The sequence below is a fragment of the Ambystoma mexicanum genome, chromosome 9, assembly GCF_040938575.1.
Source record: "Ambystoma mexicanum isolate Mex_15411 chromosome 9, UKY_AmexF1_1, whole genome shotgun sequence".
Classification (NCBI taxonomy): Eukaryota; Metazoa; Chordata; class Amphibia; order Caudata; family Ambystomatidae; genus Ambystoma; species Ambystoma mexicanum.
This window is the reverse complement of record NC_090931.1, coordinates 672739032-672760294: the sequence shown is the minus strand read 5'-3', so window position 1 is coordinate 672760294 and position 21263 is coordinate 672739032. Positions and strand designations below refer to the sequence as shown.

At 47.8% G+C, this 21263-nt stretch overlaps 1 protein-coding gene across 2 annotated transcripts in view; it reads left to right on the top strand.

The window, feature by feature from the left end:
- Positions 1 to 21263, top strand: part of ICA1L (islet cell autoantigen 1 like) — an 804678-nt gene that overhangs the window by 350499 nt on the left and 432916 nt on the right. For both annotated transcript variants that reach the window (XM_069615515.1, XM_069615516.1), the window contains exon 8: positions 8008 to 8084. In XM_069615515.1, coding sequence (XP_069471616.1) covers positions 8008 to 8084 — 77 coding nt within the window. The remainder of the gene's footprint in view (positions 1 to 8007; positions 8085 to 21263) is intronic.

Here is a 21263-nt window from a genome sequence, read left to right as displayed (position 1 = left end):
CAGGGCTTCCATCATCAAGATGATTGTTCTCCCCAGATTTCTTTATGGTTTCCAAAACATTTTTTATTATATTAGGACACCCTTCTTTCGCCTTTTGGGGAAGATACTTAAAGACTTCCTGTGGGGAATTAGTAGGCACAAATTTGCATTATCCACGCTGACCCTACCCTATGAGCAGGGAGGCATTCGGCTCCCTGATCTGGAGCGATACTACCTGGCTGCCCAACTAAGCTTCGTGGCTAAATGGCTAGCTGATGATGACACCCCCGAAACAGCGCTTTTACAACGCTCAATTGCTCCGATCCGGCTAAACGAACTCATCTGGGCCCCTCAATGTCTTGTGGATGGGATCCCATATTTAGCTACCCTGGGTCGTCAGATATGGCAAAGGGTTAAAATTCTTCTCCACTTGAAACATAGATATACCCCGGACACACCGCTCCTGGCCGACCTGTGTCAGAACTCTGTAGACCTTGCTTCCATTAGATACTGGGAAAGGCTGGGAGTGTACACTTGGGGGGATCTATATAACGAGGGCTCCTTCCGGGATTTCTCCTCCTTGCAGTCAGTAGATGGCGTCCCGGCTGGCCAATTCCTTTGGTACTTAAAGATCCGTAAATTTGCTCGGACCAAATGGGACGCGTGGCCAGAAGAACCTGAAACTGACCCCTTCATAACACTCCTATATAGTTTGGGAGATGGATGGAGGCCTGTGTCCCGTATATACAGCCACCTAATCGATAGGCCCAATCCCCGCAGTCAGGATCTCAAACTCAAATGGGAAGGAGACTTGGGGCATGAATTGTCTGAAGCAGAATGGGGTAGAGCACTAGCGTTTCCCAACGTGGTATCTAGAAACTCTAGATTTAAATTGATTCAGCTTAATATGTTATATCGCTCGTACCTGACACCACTTAGAATAGCCAAAATATATGGGCTACCCCAACATAACTGCCCTTGGTGCGGCAGAGATGAAGCAAATCTTTTACACATGTTCTGGGGATGTGTCCAGGTCCGGCAACTCTGGGCGAAGGTGGAACTCCTCTGTAGCGAGGCAGGCATGACCAGATATGAGTGGACCCCAAAGGAGTGCCTTCTCGGAACGTATCCCAGACTGGCCAAGTTCAAACACTCAGTTAAGCTCATGGACCTAGTATGCATTCTGGTCAAAAGGACCATTGCTATGGCCTGGAAGCGACCTGGAGGCCCACGATACCAGGTATGGCGTAACGAACTGGAGCGCTGGATAGGGGCAGAAACCTCTGCTTGGGAGGATGGGGTCACCACATCCCCCGAAGACACGAGCTTGGCACTTTCTGCCTGGAAAACTCTCACCTGGGCCTTACTTAACCCCCCCAATGACGATAAACCCCCTTGAGTAACTTGCCACTATCGAAACATGCTATCTGACACAGAACATTTGCGCAGTCCATAACTTGAACTTATTTGTTGCCTGATCTTCCTACGTTGCTTACGCCACTGACCATACGGAGACTTGTTAATGTTGTTTACGTTTTGTTGTTTCTGTTTAATTGTTAATTTCTATTTGGCCTATCTTGATTAATCCTGACTTATACCAATGTGATCGCACAATGTTACGATGCAACTGTCTCTTATATAAATGCCAATAAAGAAATTTGAAAATAAATAGTGTCCCAAAGGAGTACGGAAAGCTGTCTTCCATTCATCGCCAGCTCGTATACGAATGAGATGATAAGCCCCGCGGAGGTCCAGTTTTGTAAAGATGGTAGCTCCTTTAACGGCTTCTAGTATATCTGGGATGAGAGGCATAGGATAGCGATCCGGGATGGTGATCTTATTTAAGCCTCGGTAATCTATACACGGTCTGAGTTCCGTAGAGTCTTTCTTTGGGATGAAGAACAAAGAAGCCCCAGCTGGTGAGGTGGATTCTTGAATAAGTCCATTGCAAAGATTCTTTTGAAGATATTCTTTAAGAACTTCACGTTCCCGTCCAGATAGGACATACATGCGACCGAAAGGAATCGGTGCCTCTGGAACTAGTTCCAGGGCGCAGTCATCTCTCCGATGTGGGGGTAGTTCAGCATATTGAGATTCGGAGAACACTGTCTGATACTGTCTGTATTCAATGGGTAATTCCTGGATATGGTTCAATACAGAGATGGAACCCGGATTTTCCAACATGGAGATAGTGGGACGAAACCCAACCGCACCGTCCGAAAGACAGTGCGTCAAACAATGTTCAGATCCTAGAAAAACCGTGCCCGCCTTCCAATTGATGTATGGATTATGATCACGAAGCCAGGGTAGTCCTAGAATAACTGGATAGTGGGCTGTACGGATTACATCAAAGATAATGGATTCTTGATGGGAGGAGATATTCATCCGCAAAGGTATAGTTTGTTCCTTTATGGGACCTGATGTTAACGGACTACCATCCACGGACTCAACTGGGATTGCCAAGGTCTTGACTGAACATGGTATATTATGAGCGGTCTTCCAGAGGGTATCAACAAAGTTCCCTGCGGCCCCACAATCTATTAAGGCCGTGACCGGAATGGGGTCTGTATCACCCCATTTGATCTGGACATGTAAGGCCAACATAGTAAGATCGGGGATCTCCGTAACTTGGGAAGGTATCAGATAAGATGAGGAACCGTTTACTGACTCCCTAGCCGCGGTTCCCCTGGCGGTTGGGAGATGGCGTTTCCCTGACTTTTGGCTGGGATGAGAGGACAATCTCGAATTGCGTGTTCTTTGGAACCACAATACATACACAGGCCCTTGACTCGACGTCTATGACGCTCCTCTGGAGTAAGGCGACCTCTGGTAGTCCCTATCTGCATAGGTTCATCTGTTTGTGATCTTCCTAAACTAGGAGGGTATGTCATAGGTGGTCTCATGGAGCGGCCACGACGACGTTCCTTCACTCTTTCTTGCAGTCGGTAATCCATCTGCATAACCATGGTGATCATCTCTGCCAAATTCGGAGGTCTGGGTACTCGGGAGATCTCATCCTTTAGCTCTTCGTTTAATCCTCTGCGGAATATTGTGATTAGAGCATCGTCCGCCCATGACGTACCAGCTGCTAACTGCTTGAAATTGGTGATATAAGACAATAGATCTTGAGATCCTTGTTTGTAATCTAATAACTGCTCTTGGGCTGAAATCGTGATCTCCTGACGGCTGAACATGGCTCGAAGACTATTCAAAAAGGCAGGATAAGAATCTAATAAGACATTATTGGTAGTAACAAGAGGCGTGGCCCATGCTAACGCGGACCCTGTCAAGTTTGCAATCATGTGTCCTACCTTATCACGGTCGCTTTGAAAAAAGGCTGTCTTGAAAGAGAACTGAACGGTACAAGCCTCGATAAAAGTCTTGAGTTTATGAGGATTACCATCGTATAAACCTCCTGGGATAGGGCCAGGAGGCACTTCGGACCAGCTAGGGACTCTGCCTGCCTGTTGTCGGAGGTAAGCATTCTCTTGTTTTAAAGAATGCACTTCATCTGTCAGAGCCTGTACTGCAGTGACTAATTGCTGTTGTTGTGAGGCGTCCATGTTTCTTAGTAACCCTGAATCCCTGAGACAACCTGCTCAGATATACTTTATATTTTTTGGGCGTTGCTAACTGTCATAAATTAATAAATGAGACAAGTTATATGCATATCCAATCAATCAATTGGCAGGTTATCCCAAGGACTCACCGTTACCTCTTCCTCCGACAGACCCCCTTTCGGTAGCGGAAAGCTCTTCTTGTTCCAAATGGAGAGAAGATAATGAAAGCCTCCCAAGTACCTCTTCCCCCTCCCGGATAAACCAGGTAGAAGAAGAAGTCCCAGGGAAACCCTCTGGGGAAGAAAACCCTGTTCCGAAGGTAGCGGTGTGTTGTCCTCCGTTGCAGTCGGGGATTTCGGCGAAGTCAGGGGGGCGTTCGTCTTTGAGAAGAAGAAAGAGACTGGTAAGTATCAGAGTGTAACAGAGGGATAGAATGTAAGGTAAGAGGAATGTGGATTACCCTTAAACCGGAACGATAGGGGGAAGATGATGGTAGTCAGAATCTTCCGAAAACCTCTGAGAAGCAATCGAGGCGGAGCTAAGATCTGTTTTGATGGTGCAGAGTCTTGCCAATGTGTTTGAAATGCCGGTGCGTGATGTGCCTGTTACTAAGCGAAGAAGAGGATAATAGTGAGTTGTGAATGTTAGTATAAGCGGGATTGGAGGTAATTGGTTATACGGGATTGGGATGAGGCTTACCACGGTCCGGAATGGGACCGGATGGCAAACTTGGTTGATGAAGAGGAGGAGACCGCGAACTCGGAAAACAAAGAGGTAGTTGGAGAGACACTAGAATTTGAAAACAGGAAGTTTAGAAGCTGAAGACAGTATTTCGCAAGTCAAATTCTAAGACCTAGGAACGAACTTACGTAGCGTTGTTAATGAGGAGTAGCAACGCAACGCCGTGTTGATCTCCGGGACTGATATACCCACCCTCGGGTAGGGAGGCAGTACTTCCGGGAGATCAAGGTGTGCTGAGGCTAGACTCGCAACTCCAGTTACGGCGGCCATCTTGGTAGTAGAAATGGCTGACACCCGCCGTCCTATGGTCCATCGATGCCACAAAGCCCAGCGTCTCCGAAGGGGCGTGACAGTATCTTTAAATGCTATTGCTCATGCTGTTTTTGTCAGAGTGTTCCGTGGCAGCAGAGTTCTTTGTTGGCACGTACTTGTATTTTTGTGAGATTAAACCTTCTCGCAAGAGGTGTGCTGGGCCATTTTTCCCAGTGGGTTGTATTGTTTCCTAGTGTGAGCGTTGAGGGGTTTCTGTACATTGTATACAGATCCTGGCAGTGGGAATTCAACTCGCCCAGCTATTTTACAATTGTGTCGCCAAAAAATGAACCCTTTAGTTCTATAGATATATGGATTGTTGAATAATGTCCCTCCATTGTGTCTAATGTGGCACTGAAAAGTCAGAGCTATTCTTGACAGCCCTAAATAGGATTAGATTTATTCTGATTGATTTGATTTTGATTGGTTGATATGGTCCTTAGGACCCAATGGTTATCATATCACTGAGGCCAAAGAAACATGTGGAAGCACAGTATTTCTTGGAAGAGTTTTAATTTTAGGCACTTACAACATCTCAGAAGAGGATTGCTCTTGCACACTTTCCCTGGAGGAGAGTTTCAGAGTGTAGTTATCTGGAACTGAAAGGCGCAGCCTAGTGCTTTTTTCAATTTATGGCAGGGCACAGAGAGCAAACATATGTCTCTGGGATAAATGTTTCTCTTGGGGTTATACCATTTGACATTATCTTGGAGTGCGGTGTAGGGCGATACAAGGCTTTTATGAGCCTTAAAAGGGCTTCAAAGTGATTTGGACTGGAACTGGTAGCCAGTATAGCCCTTTTAAACAAGGTCGAGATGTGAACCTGACGGTCGCTGTGGGGTACAGTCTTGACTGCTGTATGTCATAGAACCTGAGAGAAATTTAGAAGACCCTTCTTGTCCTTTTGAAATAGAACAATAACGTAGTCCAGTTTTGCCCTGATTAAAGCTTGGGGTATTCGAGTCTGATTAAAAATGTTCACATTTGATGCAGTAGCATTAAGTAAAAACTTGAGATAATAGAATTGGCCTGTGAAGCAATACATTTAATAGTGTTGAGTTTCTCAGAACAATGCCATTTGCTAAAACTACAATAGATAGGGGAGAACTTGACCCGGTAAGCTCCACTGTACGAGCCTAGTCCCGAATATTTGACAGAGTAAGGTATCAGAACCCATTCTGGTCCCATGCCCCATTGTGGCATTATCTGGTCCTGGAACCATCTTTAGACACAGTCCTACAGATGAGATTGGACCCTGGGAAAGAAATGCGAATGGGAGACCTATACCCGGAAGGGAAGTTTGCATCCCTGGAAATAGTTCGAGTGAAAGTGGGAACGAGGCTAACAACATCACTGCAATACCATAGAATGAAGGCTGCATCTAAAAAAAAAGTGGACCTCCTTCCCGGTAATCCCCCCGCCCACCACACACCCATTCCTCACTGAAATCATGACACGAGAAGGCTTCATAGGAGGTATCTCCACACTATACCAGGCCACCCAACGACACACCCCATGTAAAAACACAATGAAAGCTAAATGGGAAAAAGACCTGGGCGTCCCCATAGAAGAAACACAATGGTCAAGATACTGCCGATATACCAAATCTGTCTCAATATGCGCAAACTTTAGACTGATCCAATTTAAGATATTGAATCACTTACATATCACGCCTAGCAAAATAGCAAAAATGAATACCACATTGAAGCCTGAATGTCCCAAATGTCAGTCACTAGCAGCAGACTCCTTCCACATGTATTGGGACTGCCCCCGATTAAACAGTTTTGGACAGAAGTAGCCGAAACAGTGAGTGATATCATTGGCTTACAGATCCCAGCCATCCCCCTGAAATACCTATTGGGAGACATAGGGAAGATCCCAATCAAAACACAGCGACTCTTTGCGGTGGCGGGAATGGTCGCCAAAAGAAATTTCCTCAGAGCATGGAAATCTAAATTACCCCCCACTCAACGAGGATGGCTGAAGGACTTCGTACATGTACAGGAGCTGGAGGAGACGTATGTCAGAAATATCACGGTGGCCTGCCGACCAAAGGACATATGGGCCCCCCTGCGGACCTACCTGAGGCCAACTCCAGACTCCTCTGACATTGAATCACTTAACTCGGAACCCGAACGGAACGACACATCCCCGGAATAAGTAATGCTACCAACCCTGATTAAAGTAGAAATGGCCCACTCGAATCCCAACACCCATGTTTTCACACACTGGAAGATCAGTACCCCCCTGGACTTAAAAATGATGTGCACCCTACATCATGTGTATTGTACTTATGTCATATGTCAGTAAAAAATAAAAATGTTTTTAAAAAAATTGTTGAGTTTAACTCCTAGTGATTTTTCTTATTTTGAGTATTAATCTTAAACTTGGAGATGGGAATGTGAATTTTCCTTCTTGGCTTCATATGGTCAGAGGAGAGTGTTAGGAATTTTGTTTTTCGATTGATTTAAAATAAGCTACCTGTTCCTCAGGCAGACCTCTTGTTTCATATAAAGCCTGGGTCTGATATAGATGTCCCTAAGATTTCCTGCAAGTCAACACAAGCTGGCGAAATCAGCATAGTTGTGAAATTGGATGCTTTCCCTGACCAGTAATCATCAGTCATTAATGTTTTGGGCTGTGTACTTCTTAACATCTTGTATTTGGTCTTTTCACGAACAATCCGGAGTACATTATATTAGAAAATATAAATGGTACCAAAAAAGTAAAGAATATCTGTTAATGTGTTCCTCTCCCTCCGTAGTTGCCACAAACCTTGCCTTCCAATTTTTACTTCAACTTAGTCGCACATTACTTAACATAAATGGGCCTTTGCTGCAACTTTATCACGTGCGTCCCCAAACTTTCGACTGTCTTCATTTCATTAAATATCACTTGTAGGCTTATTGTAACATCAATTAATGTCCTGTCCCATGGAGGATTAATTTACCTAAATCAACCTTTTAACAAGGCTCATTCATGAGCACAGTCCCCCATGTGTTCCTGTCAAGTGCTTAGTTACCTCTCCCCTCCAACCCCCTCGCACCAGGACAATTTTGATTTGAAGCAGGCTCCTGGCTGTAGATTATGGAGGTATCTGACACCTCAGAATATTAGTTGCCCTCCAAATGTTTTCTTCCCTTGCTAAACCTTATTATGGGACTCAAGCTATTTAATGTTTGTTTTTCTTTTACAGAAGTCTTACTTTGGTTAGCCAACCACAAATTTCCTCTTTTAGTATAGTGTGTGAACACCTTAAGTAATCTGTTTGCAAGTAAATGTTTAATGATAATGGCTTCTATTGCATCTCTAGACCCTGCTGCCTACAGTATGGAACTGTTTAGGAACTAGGAGTCAACAAATTATGAAATATTAATGTGTTTCTGTTAAACGTGACTTCTCTCCTCATTCATAGCGCCTACAGGAGCCACAAAATCAGTCCATTGAAGACCAGAAAGAGGGTGCAACGGAGGAGAATGCAACTTGGGACAGGTAAGCAGAAGGAGCAGAACTAATGCAGGTGCCTGGAGACTTCCGGTGTGGTTGAAGCTCAGCCTATATTGCATACCTTGTCTTTGCAGATTTCCCCTCCTGTGTGATATAATTGGCTAGTCTCTGAAACATGTTCCTCTGTCTCATGTTGCTGTTGGGAGGCACTGGCCTCAATGACAGCAGGATATTTGTGGCATCCGCACACGTGCATCTTCTGTTCCTCCTAGATACTTGATGCCACAGAGTGAACAGGAACGTAGTGAGCTAAATGAGGGGCTTAGAGGTGGGTTGTGAAGAATCTGCAGAGGAAAGCCATTATTCATCAAAACTACACTAACTGAAGGTAAGTAAGGTTCTCTACTAAGTAATACTATTGCTCTGCAGACTTGTCATTGTGCAAAAGATAATTCGAGCAATGCCTGTATATTTTGAAGAGCAGGCTTAGGATGTACTCACAAATGTGGTACTCCCCAAGCTGCTGATTCACTGATTTTGCCAAACAGTGTGCCTACGGGAGCCTCTGAGTCAAGGAAATAATGTTTTAAGATGGAATTCTGCCAGAGCCAAGTTAGTGCGGGTGCGTGTACATTTATTTTAGGAGTGAGTACCTCAAGCATACGGTTACCATTATTTTTTCACTGGCATAGTCCCTTTCATAGACTTTGTTTGCTTTATTACATTAGGTCATAATGCTAGCAACTATAAATTGGTATGAAATGTGGTGGCTGCCTCCCTCCTGAATAGCCCACCATCTTGTACAATCACATATCTGTACCTTGTCACAGGCTTTGAGTATGGACACAACACAATTGCGCATCGTTTGATTCCTGGAACAGCACGTGGCTAGTTCAATCAACAGCTTGCTTTGGGTGCACTGCCAGTTTAATCCACGGCTCCTTGAACATGCGCGGTTCCTACACACGGATGTCTACAAGTCGATGGCAACCACATATTGATTCCAAAAATGTTTTTCTATAAAATGTTGCCATTTTATAGCCATTTATAAGAAGGTGCAAACAAGGGATTGAATATTGGGTCTTTTGGCAACAGAATAATAACGGAGACTGTGGCAATCGGGCAACATTTATTGTATCCTCATTAAGTCCATCCTGATGAAGGTCCCCCTAATCAGGGAGCATGGTGACATTTAGCTCCCAATGGACCGAAACAGAGTTAATCGGGGGTGAAAAGATGCTGTAACTTATTGATCTTTTTGTGAAATCCCTACACCAATGATGGTGGTTGTACTGATAATGAAGAATTGTTATTGTAATACAGATATGATTGTTTTATTGATTCTATCCCATGCAATTTGATTGATGGCTTATGGGTAATGTTTGATTCATCATAAAAAAAAGGGTATGCGTGTATTTACCATAGGTGCCCAACAAAGCAGGTTCTGTTGACAAGTAATTTGTACTAAACCTATTTTCCAGTTCTTAACAATTGTGGTGTTTTGTACACAACACAAGACAAAATTTTAGGGATCACCCAAGCTTTTTAATTAGACAAAGAATAATGTGGTTTTGGGTAAGGGAGGGTGCTGGGTAAGACTATAACTAAAATGTGTGGGAAGGCTAACGAAAAGTAGGCTTGAGTTCAGAGGAGTCTGTGTCCTCAAAGTAATTTTTATCCCACACCCAGATGACAAATTCAAGTCAGCCCTGAGGTGAGGAAACTCAAACAGGGGGGGCAAAGAAAAGGTCTCACCAAAATAGTTCCTAAGAAACTAATAGAACATGAACTCCAAAATGACGACTCGGGCCAAAGAAAACATACACATTTTGGGGTTTGCCTCATCCTGACCTTCCACCACTGTCCAATGCAAGCTCCTGATCGTGAACGGAAGATAGCACAGTGGCAACACGCTGGTCTTGGAAACAAGACCATACAGAGCAACAGAGGGTTGAATCCCGGTTCCGCGCTTAGAATCCAAACTCAGCTATGGTATTAGGGGCGTTGTAAAAAAATAAATAAATGTGTGTTCAGATTGCAGGTTTACGTGGTACCAGAATCCTCTTCTTAGGGTGTTTGAGGTAAGGGTTCTCCAAGGCCAATGCAGCAGGGCTTGGCAAAGTGATAGGTTCTCATCCAGTAGTCTTAGTCACAGGTGGCTATTTCAAATGGATAGTGTCCTCCCACGTATTACTCGTCTTTGATATCCTGCTTGCAGCTTGGAAACTTTTCACAGAAGGGAGCGCTGCGCATCGTCGCCGACTTCGTGTCCCTCAATGGCATCTGTCCATCTCAAGTATGACGTCAGCATCAGTATAAATGGCATACACCACATCTGTTGCCTCAGTTCTGTTTTTCCGCACAGCTTGCTCGAAATGGTTCACTCAGCGTTCATTCTTGCTTACACGCTTCGATTTACTCAATGTCCACGTCTATACCGAAAATGGGTTTCAAAAATGTACCGATTGCGGCTCCAAGATGTCCATAATTGATCTGCACTGACTATGTTTTTCGTGTTTGGGAACGGTGCCACAAAGTCGATTATTGCGGCTCATGTCAATTGGTCACAGTGAAGGCCTTAAAAGAGAGGAAGGGGAAACTCGCCCTGGATAGTCCTTCCCCAAATCCGCTTTGAACACTGCATCAAAGGTAAAATCGTCCAAAGACAAGAGCTCGAGAGAAGTTTCTCCTCACTGATTCAAGAAACGCAGCAAACATGCAAAGCGTTCCAGGTCGAGGTCCCTCGAGCGCCACTTGTGGACTCGGCACCTCAAGTAAAGACTCCGTCTTCACTCCAGTCTGTCTCTTCTAAGGTGTTGAAGTCTCTTGATGTCGACGTTGTCAAAACCTTTGACATGCTCTTCAGCTCGTCAAAGGTTTTTAAACCACAGACAAAGAAAGATTTCCTTAAGTTTATGAGCTTCATCTATGAGGAGGAGGAGGAGGAGGAGGAGGAGGAGGAGGAGGAAGAGGCGGAAAGCCCTGTTTTTGTGTTTGGCCTGGATTATGGCACTTCTGAGGTCCCAGAAAAGCTCATCTCAGAGGGCTCTAAGATGAGGGACCTGGTTGACACACTTAGAAATGCTAGTGGGCTAGTCACCTCTCCTGAGATGGAGTTTGGTACACCTCAGGGATCTGGGCATGCTGATGCATCATACAGATCTGTGATGTCAATGGTCATAGATTATCTTAGCTGGGGTAGAGCTGCTGTGGAGTTTGAGCAGGATGATTTAACCAACATTCTGGATAAGGGGCCGCCAACAGATCCCATACTCCTTTTCCATGCAGCAGTCAAGAATAGAGTCCTGGAAAATTGGAGGAAATCGGAATCCACCCCGGCAGTGAATACAGATTTCACCCACCAGAGTGTCATCAGGGGGCCTTCTGCAGACTTCCAAGTACGGGCTACAGTAATTTATGCCACCAGCAAAAGTTGGGTTATGAGGGCTGACCTCCTGCCCGTTCTCAGGTAAGAGCCTGGGGCTGGGGCCCTTAGAAGGATATTTTCAGGAGCTAAAGGGATTGCCACTTGAGTAATGTCTTTTATTGTGCTGAGGCATTGGGACCAAAATTCTCTAACCTTTTGGACAAGTCCACCACATGTGGAAATAGGACCCTGGGAGTCCGCAGCGACGCCAACATTGGGGGTCCAAAGCCTGATGAAAGTGGTGTAAGCAGAGTGGGGTGTAGTACCATTGTAGGAGCAGCTTGTGGGCACACTCCCAGTTGGTGATGCAGGGGGAGGACGCACTGGTTCTCGACCAGATATCTTCCCAGGTCTGATCCTCTATGGAGGTGCCCTAGGTCTGCCTCCCATTATGACATGTAAGAGGCCTTGGCGACGAGTGGGGTCATCTTGCAGTAAATTATAGAGAGTGGAAATCTTCCCCCAGGCTGGCAGGTCATTCGCGGTGAGTTCCAGTGGATTGGGAGCTCAAGTTGCTGCCATTTGCGTCAGGGGATGGGAGCACCAATGCTGCAGTTGCGAATAGGTGAACCTGTCTGTTTCCGCTAACCGGAAATTCACCTTGCATTGTTCAAAGGAGTGTGGGCGGCCCTCATCAAAGAGTTGCCCTAGGGATTCGAGGCCTCCCGCCGCCCAGTTCGAAGGGCAGGAGCCTGGCGAAAAGGCCGAGCTGTGAAAGATTGGAGAGGATGGGCCCAGGCCCCCCGGGATGGCCCTATTTTTCAGAGCCCAGTCCAGGCCTTCACCAAGTGTTTAGTGGAGGCCAGAATATTCGGCCAGTTTCGGCGCAGTGAAGGGGGGGGCGTATGGGAGAAAGCGAAGAGGGAGACAGGATTGTTCAATCTCCCCCCACTTTGGGCACCCGAGGTAATCCCCCCCCCCATGCCTGAATGTGGGCTAGTTGTGCTGCTATCTGATATCTACGGAGGTCGGGGACCCCTAGTCAACCCAGTTTGGGACTGCCCATCATGGTTCTCTGGGGAATTCACGGCTTCTTGCCCCTCCAGATAAAGCTAATCATCTTCCTTTTGAAGACGCAGCAGAAGGGGGAGAGGGATCGAAATGGGCAAAGAGGAGCAGGCGTAGAGGAACCGTGGGAGGAGGTCTTTTTCCAGCTCTTCGAAGAGGGGGGGAAAGTCTGCTGGAGGGGCTGGAATCTGCACACCGAGGTAAGGGATCGTTTTGACACTCTATTGTATTGGGCATTGCTTCTCTAGGGATTCTTTCCCCTGGACCTAGTCGCACCCCTAGGGCCATCAATTTCTCGAAGTTGATGGCAAAACCCGCTACTCTCCCAAACCTCTGAATTTCGGCCAGGGCCATCTCCATGAAAGCCGAGATGTCAGTGATGGTCAATAGCACATCATCAGCATAAAGGGCAATCTTGTGCTGGGAGGGACCTACTTGTGGGCCTTTTTTCCGAGGATTAAGGCGAATGCGTTGGGCAAAGGGCTCCATGGCTAGGTCAAACAGCAGGGGCATAGGGAGCACCCTTGTCTAGTGCCACACGTGAGAGGGATCGGATCAGATAGAAGGCTATTGACTCTCACGAGAGTCTTAGGGGACTGGTAATTAGCTAGGACCAGCTTTTGGAATGTTGGGCCAAACTGGAAAGCTTCGAGGGAGAGGTGCAGGAAAGTCCTGTCCACTCTATCAAAGGCTTTAGTTTAATCTAGGGCCAGTAGAGCGAGTTGTTGCGATTCCTGGTTAGGACATCTGTTAAATTCAGGGCTCTGCGAATGTTGTCTCGTTGACCTATGAATTATGAAACCTGTCTGGTCCGGGTCTATGATATCGGGGAGGACGAGTGCCAATCGATTTGCCAGGATCTTAGAGTATATATTGGTATCGAGGTTTAGCAATGAGATGGGCCTATACGAGTGTTGTCCCTGGGATCTTTTCCGGGCTTAAGAATAAGGACCGTAATTGACTCCTGCATGGAGGGGGTGATGATTCCTGTGGTGGCAAAGGAGTTAGAGGAGTGTCAAGGGGGCCACTAGCTGGGGGCGGAAGATTTTATAAAATCGAGTGGAATACCCATCTTGGCCCAGTGCTCTGGGTTTAAGGCCCTTAATGGCTGCGTCGACTTCCTCACCTGAGATGGGACCCTCAAGACTTTCCCTTGCCGTAGCCTTGAGGTGAGGAAGAGCAGCACCCTGCAGGTAGTCCCATTGTTCTGTTTGATCTCTTGGAGATGCTGGCATTATCTCTGAAAAGTGGGCAACAGCCAGTCGTAGCTTGTCCTGCTCTGCGAATCGGACCGTGCCATGAGGGTCGCGGATGCCCAAAATGGTGTTTCTTTTCTTGGCCTTGGCGAGCTTGTCCACCAACAATTTATTTGCTTTGTTGCTTTTGGCGTAATACCACTGTTCAGTTTTGTTTAACAAGTGTGCCGTGGCCTTGGCATAATGTGCCTCCAGCCTCTTTCTTGCCGCCTGTAAAGCTTGATAGGATTTCGGGGACCAACCCTTCCGCTTATGGGTGGCCTCAGCTTCAAGGATCTCATTCTCTAGGGCCGTGCGGGCTACACGTCTACGTTTGTGAAAAGCTGCACCTTGAGCAATCCGTTCCCCTCTCACCACAGCATTCATGGCGTCCCAGGTGTTAGCTGGGGACGTGTCCTCGTTCCGGTTTTCCGTGAAGATGTTTTTAATCGACCTAGCAATGGAGTCCCTTACCGCCATGTCGTTTTAAGATGGGGTCATACAAGTTCCATCGGCGATGGGAGGAGGATCGGGTCATGTGCTCGCAGAGTCAGCGAGACTGGAGCCTGATCAGAGAAGACCCTGGGCCCAATGGTGACTTCGTCTGTAAAGGCCAGGATCTGGGGGGGGGGTGCCAGCAGCAGATCGATCCGGGAGAAAGTTTCGAAGCACGTACGAGTAGAATATAAAGTCTTTCTCATCTGGGTAGATTAACCTCCAAGTGTCCACGAGATCTAGGGTTCGAAAGAGGAGAAGACGACTCCAATAATGACTTGCCCCTCGATGAATGGGAGGAGAGCCTCTTCTAAGTCTCGGTAGAACCCCTCCTGGTTGTCATTAGGGGCGTAAACTGAGATGAGCGAGTAGTGTTGGCCGAAGATAAGGCATTTGACTGCGATGAAGCGGCCCTCCGGGCAGTGCAATGATTCCAGGATTTGCGGTCTGAGATCCTTTGCAAAGAGGATTGCCATGCCCCCCTTCTTAGTGCTGTTAGAAGCCAGTAGTTGCAAGGGAAAAAGTCTACTGCGAAAGCGGGAAAAGTCCGCTGGGATCAGGTGAGTCGCTTGCAAAAAGCCCACTGAGGCTTCCCATAACCGTTGAAGGGTGGATTTCCTTTACGGGGGGCAATTTAGGCTTCTAACGTTTAAGGTAACACATTTTTGTTTCTGATGCGGGGGCGGAACCTCTGGAGTAGTCGTAGGTCCTAGGGGTGGAGGTTGGGGGGGAGCCAGAATCGGCCATTGTCCAGAGGTGCGTTCTTAACAGGATCATCCTGTGGCTGTTTTTTTTTTTTATCTAGCCTCCAACCGGGGGGGGGGGGCAGTTTCTTCCAACATTGACCTCCAACGGGAAACCAGAACCTGAACTTGGGGGACCGACTTCATCTCATCAGAACTCCCCTCAGCCAACAGGGCTATAGCCAACCAAAAGTGTTGGATTTCACTCCAAGGGAAATACGGTGACATGCACCTTGGAGTCGGGCATGGGCCGCACGGAGCCCGCAGCTGTGTTCGGTAATTTGTGTTCCAATGCTGTATGTTCCTCAGGGATGATCCCGATCATTATTTAATTTTGCGATTTCTTTGCACTCTTGACCAAGAAGCTCGCCTCAGTTTGGGGGGATATCTGTCAGGTTTGCTCTCTGTGCGGTCAGGGGAGAGAGTCTTTGCGCCTCCGGGAGCGCCAGGGCGTAGGAATGCTGTTATGTCGTCGAGGTGGCTAATCATTCTGGAGGTTCCATTATGCGAAAACTGCATAGCCGTTGGAAATGGGCATCGGTAGCGGATTTGGTGGTTTCGGAGAAAAGGCGTGAGCGGTCGAAGGGCCCTACGCTTCTGCAGCATCAGGAGAGAGATGTCCTGAAAGATTTGGAGCGGGGAGCCTTGGAACGTTAGTTTGTTGCAAGACAGACCTATTGCTGAAATGGCTTCCTTGGTGGTATAGAAATGGACTCTCATGATCACATCCGGGGGGGGGGGGGTTGGGTGGGAAGAGTCCGGATCCATCCCTCGTCGCGGACGCAGTCTGTGGGTGCGATCTAGTTGGAGCTGAGACTTGTCCAAGTGCGGCAACCGCGACTGAAAGAAGTCACCCACATACTCAGCTAAATCCTTATCAGGAACTGAGGAAGGGAGCACACCCCGATCCGCGGGTTATTACGGCAGACTATATTTTCGAGGTCCTCTTGTTTGAATTTGAGTATCTCTGTTTTGTCCATCAAGGCCTGAATTGAGCGATGCACCACCACGAGGGTAGTAGAATGCTCCTCGACTAGGTCCGCGGTCTCCTCCAACCTGTGCTCGACATCCGAAACCCTCTGGTCCGTCTGTTCCAATTTTGAAGTGGGCTCCGACATGCAAGATCTGAATTCTGACTTAATATCAGACATGAAGGCTTGGAGGTCTTCTTTAGTTGTGAGGTTCCCTCTGTCCTCTGGTATTTTTTGAGGCGTAAGTTTCAGAGGGTCCGATTTCTTTCCTCTATCTGCTGAGAGGAGCATGGTGGAAATGTCGGCGGTCTTGGGAGGTTTGAGGTGCTTGGCCATATCCTCAGAAACAGTGACGGTCCACCGGGGCAGACAGAGGGCAGAGCCGCCGGGCCATGGGCTCCCACAGCAAGACACAGAGGTTTTGAGATGCGTCTGGGAGGCATCCAAGGAGTGAGTGAGATCCTAGGAGCCCTGTGAAATCTATGATGCTTTAGGACTTCACCCGGTAAGGAAGAGGGACAGAGAGAGCAAAGGGAGGGGGGGCCCTCAGGATACCTCTGCGGAATGCAAGTAGCAGGCTGGAGGTTAGTTTGAAGACCACCTTATGTCCAAGAGGGCCAGGGTCCAGGCGTCGTCCAGCCAAGGCCCACGAGGATAAGATGTTGGCGGCAAGATGCGGCCCAGATGGTAGCAGTTCTCAATGGAGGGCACATCCAGTGGCAGCAAGCTGAGGCCCAAACAATGTTGCTTCTCCCACTTGGTGAGGCCGGGGGCCGAGCTCCAGGAGGGCCGCTGCCCCCTCCAGAGGCAAATAGTTATGTTGGTGCCCCCACCCGTGTCAAGCACTGCGGGGGGAGGCATGAGTAGGGGGATTATGGAGGCAGAAGTGCAGCACAAAGTGTCTCACGTGGGCCCCCCCCTCCAAAGGGGACCCAGGAAGAATGCTGGCAGGCCAGAGAAGCCAGAGGCCAAAGCGGGTGCCCCCAGGCTGCCAGCACAAGCAGGGTCCTCGCTGGGAGAACTACGGGTGGGGACCCTCACTGGCGAACAGGATCCCAGCGGCAACAGCCACGTAATCTTCGGCCCGGGGGCCTGGTGAGCTGAGCAAAGAGCTGATGCAGGTGTTCAGGGGGCTGCTCCGCCTGGCACCCCGAGCCCAACAGCAACCTCAGTGAGCCCTGCAGCGCTGGCGGCCAACAGGGAGACTTCTGCAGTGGGGGGAGGTGCCGCCCTCCAAAGCGGGCCATGGCTGCCTCTCTCCGCAAGCACCAAAGGGGTCCCAGGCGAGACCTCGGCCACCCGATGAGAGGCGCCGGGGAAGGCCGCGAGGAGGAGGGGTCCCAAGGCCCGGGGGCACCCGGCTGTACCCCGGCACCAGGACCGTCACTGAAGGGTCACCACAGCGCGGCCCAACCACCATCTTGGTAGCACGCGGCGGCCACCAAACTTATCAGCCACCTCCCGGGAGCTCCAGCACACGCCGAGGGCTCAATCTGCCACCACCTGAGCCCGATTTACTCCGCCACAATATGCAGGCATCTGCGCCTCGGTGAACAGCATGAACCGGCGAATTCGGGAAAAAGCTGCAGGCCCCGCACGGAGGCCATTAGAGGAGCTGCCGCATCGCTGCCGCTCCAGGCCACGCCCCTCAAAACTTCATATTCTTTAACTATACATCTTTATAAACGACATTGGAGTACTTCTACAAGTCACTCTTCAATGTACTTCCAATGTCTAAAGCATGTAGAATATATACAGAAAAACATATATTCATTTTAAAATGCAAAGAATGATTTTCAAGTACTATGCAAAATGCCACATGTGCAAATATGCATATTAGTCATCAAATTTAACCATTCTAAAACTCTAAATATATGGAACATGCAATCCAGCAGCCACAACAAAGCCGATTTTCCTCTTCTTCCTCTCAAATTTAGAGGGGTCGTTCATTACGTTTCTATTCTTCTGTTGGAAGGGCGAGAGGCCAATTTTCTCAGAGGGAACAGAGGAGACAGCCTCATGGCTCATAAGGACGTGGAGGCGCAGAGGTGATGCCATAACCTCTGCTTCTTTGCCATCCACAACCTCCACAGCTCCAAATCCATTTGAAGACCTTAAACCACATGACTGTGGCAGGGTGCAGGTTACCCCACCAGCTGGAAGAGTGGTGAAGTATTACTTTCCGAAGCCTGGTCTCTGCAAACAGTTGCCCATGGATACTGCCTATCCTTTCTAAAAAAGACCTCCAGATTGTCTGGGAAGAGGCCAATTCTTAAAAGAACCACACCTGCTCCTCTTACAGGAGGTACTAACCCCGTTGAAGAAAGATGCTATCAAACCGATACCTGCAGCAGGAAGGAGTCAAGGCTGGTACTCTGTACTTTCTGATCCCGAAAAAGGACAGAGTTTTGCAACCGATCTTGGACTTGCGATGCTTGAACAAGTTCCTGGGGAAGAAGTTGTTCAAGATGGTCACTCTTTCGCAGATCCTCCAGGCCCTTCAGCTCCAGGATTGGATGGTGTCATTGAATCTTCAGGATGCTTATTTCCATGTGCAAATACATCACAACCACAGGAAGTACCCGAGATTCGCCATTGGCAGTTCTCACTATCAGTTTCGAGTACTGCCTTTTCGGGCTGAGCTCCGCTTGAGGTTTTCATCAAGTTGATGGCAGTCGTGGCAGCGAATCTGAGAAGGCGCGGGATTCACATCTACCCCTACTTGGACGATTGGCTGATCAGAGCCCGCTCACCCGAACAAGCTCTGGAACATCTAGACGGCACCTGCCACTCTCCCACAAACTGGGCTTCTCCCTCAACTTCAAGAAGTCCCACATGACACCTTCCCAAAAGCTACAATTTATTGGAGTAGACCTGGACTCTATTTATTGGCGTAGACCTGGACTCTTCCTCAGGGAAAGCTTTGCCACCTGAGGTAAGAGCTCTCCACATTTCGCAGATGGTAAGCAAATTTCAGAATGCCCAACGTCTTCCAGCTTTCTATTTTCTGAAGTTACTGAACCTCATGGCATCCTGAATTTTTCTAGTGCCAGAAGCCCATCTGAGGATGAGAGCCCTTCAATGGGCCCTCAGATTCCAATGACAGATCTACTTCAGATTCAGAGCAAGGACATGCAGGATCTCCCGTGGTGGGCCTGCGAGGAGAACGTGTTGAAAAGGGAACCATTTTGACAAACATGGCCCGAGTTAACAGTAGTTAGACGCCTCCCTCACAGATTGGCGGGACATACCAATCATATGACGATCAGCGTTGCTGGTCTCCATCGGAGTCTAAACTACAGATTAACCTTTTGGAACTGAGGGCAATCGGACTAGCGATGATGGCCTTTCTGCACTCTGTACGGGGAAAGAATGTTCTGATAATGACGGACAATATGGTGGCCATGCATACCTCAACGAGAGAGGTGGTGCAGGGTCACTACCACTGTGCAGAGAAGCAATGCAGCTCTGATTCTGGGCACTGCAAGAAGGAATCTCCCTATCGGCTGTTCACCTAAACGGGGAGGAAAACATGCAGCAGACACTCTGAGCAGGCAGAGCACAGTCTCCCACGAGTCAAAGCTAGCTCAGGAAGTCTTTCAAGAGATCTTCACACTTTGGGGAACCAGTCAAGTGGATCTGGTTGCATCCAGTGTCAACAGAAAATGCAACTTGTTCTAGTCAGAGAGGATCTCTGGTAGATGTGTTTGTGGTGGATTGGGAGTTTCCACTCCTTTGTGTTTCCACCAGTCCCCGTCATTCCACATGTTCTCAGGAGGTTGAGGAAGTTCAGCAATTCCATGATCCTGGTTGCTCCAGATTGGGCCAGGAGAACTTGGTACCCAGAACTTCTGGAGATGTCCATCTGACCTCCAATTTGTCTTCCCCAAAGAGACGAGCTGCTCTCGCAAGGGGAGGGGGGGTGGGTGCATTCTTCACCCAGAAATTAAGACCTTCAACTGCCAGCAACAAAATCTCTATACAGCTGGAACAAGTTTTGCAGCTGCTGTAGAGATAAAGGAATTGACCCATTCACTTGTGACACACCATCTGTGTTGTTTTTCCTTCTACATCTAACCCATCAGGGGCTATAGGTTTCTATTAGGTTTCTAGAGCCAAGGGCTATCTGGCTGCTCTGTCCATTTTAAGCGTTCGCCTGAACAGGGTTCCTACTTCAAGGTCCCTAGTGTCATTCCATTTTTAAAAGGGTTGATTAATATCTTCCCACCGGTTCCCTTTATTGTGCCGGTGTGGGGTTTTAGCCTTGTCTTGAGCTTCATAATGCGTGCTGCTTTTGAGCCTTTGCATTCCTCTCCACTTAGGATGCTTTCCTTAAAAACAGTGTTTTTGATAGCAATTACCTCTGCTTGCAGGGCTCACTAGCTTCACTAGCTTCAAGCTTTGTCATCTAAGCCACCATTTACAATTTTTTTTATAAAGACAGGGTAGTTTTGAGGGTCCACCCCCTGTTTTTACCTAAGGTGCCGTCAGAATTCCATTTGGCGCAAACAATTGTTTTGACTGCTCTCTACCCACCTCCTCGTCCATCTAAAGAGCAGGAAAGACTTCACAGACTGGACCCTAAGAGAGCGTTATGTTTTTACATTAATAGGCTCTCCAAATTGAGATAGGATGATAAACGTTTTGTTGGCTATTGGGGCCATAGAATGGGACAGGTGGTTACAAAACAAACACTGTCTCATTGGATTATCCTGTGCATTTCTGAGTACTATAATCTAGCTGGAAAAGAAATTCCTGAAGGTCTAATGGCACATTCATCTAGAGGAGTAGCCACTTTCAGAGAGGGGTGCCGGTACAGGATATTTGCAATGGCGCCACCTGGACTTCGTTGCTTACCTTCAAAAAGCATTATTGCTCGTGTTCCCCATTGGGCCAGGAAACCAGATTTGGTAAGGCTGCATTACGCAGCGTGAATCTGAAATACATTCTCCCTTTTCCCCCTCCTACAAGATACTGCTATGCAAGTCCATCAAAGATGAGGAATACGTGGGAAGACACTATCCATTCGAAGAACAAATGAGTCACCCTTGCTAATTTTCTTTTAACTGGATGTTGCTCCCACTTATTCCTCATCGCCCATCCCATCCTACCCCTCTATTAGGAGAAAACTTCCGTGATTTACACCTTCCTCTCTGTTAATGCTCACGCCTTTGTCATCTTCAAGACTGCTGTGCTGGTGAGAAGTAAAACATGAACTGAGGCAACTGGTGCGTTGCTTGCCATTTATACTGATGCCAACATCATACTCCAGACGAAAAGAGGCTGTAGAGGGACACACACTGCTGTGAAAGGTTTCTGAGCTGCAAGCAGAATGTCCGAGTATT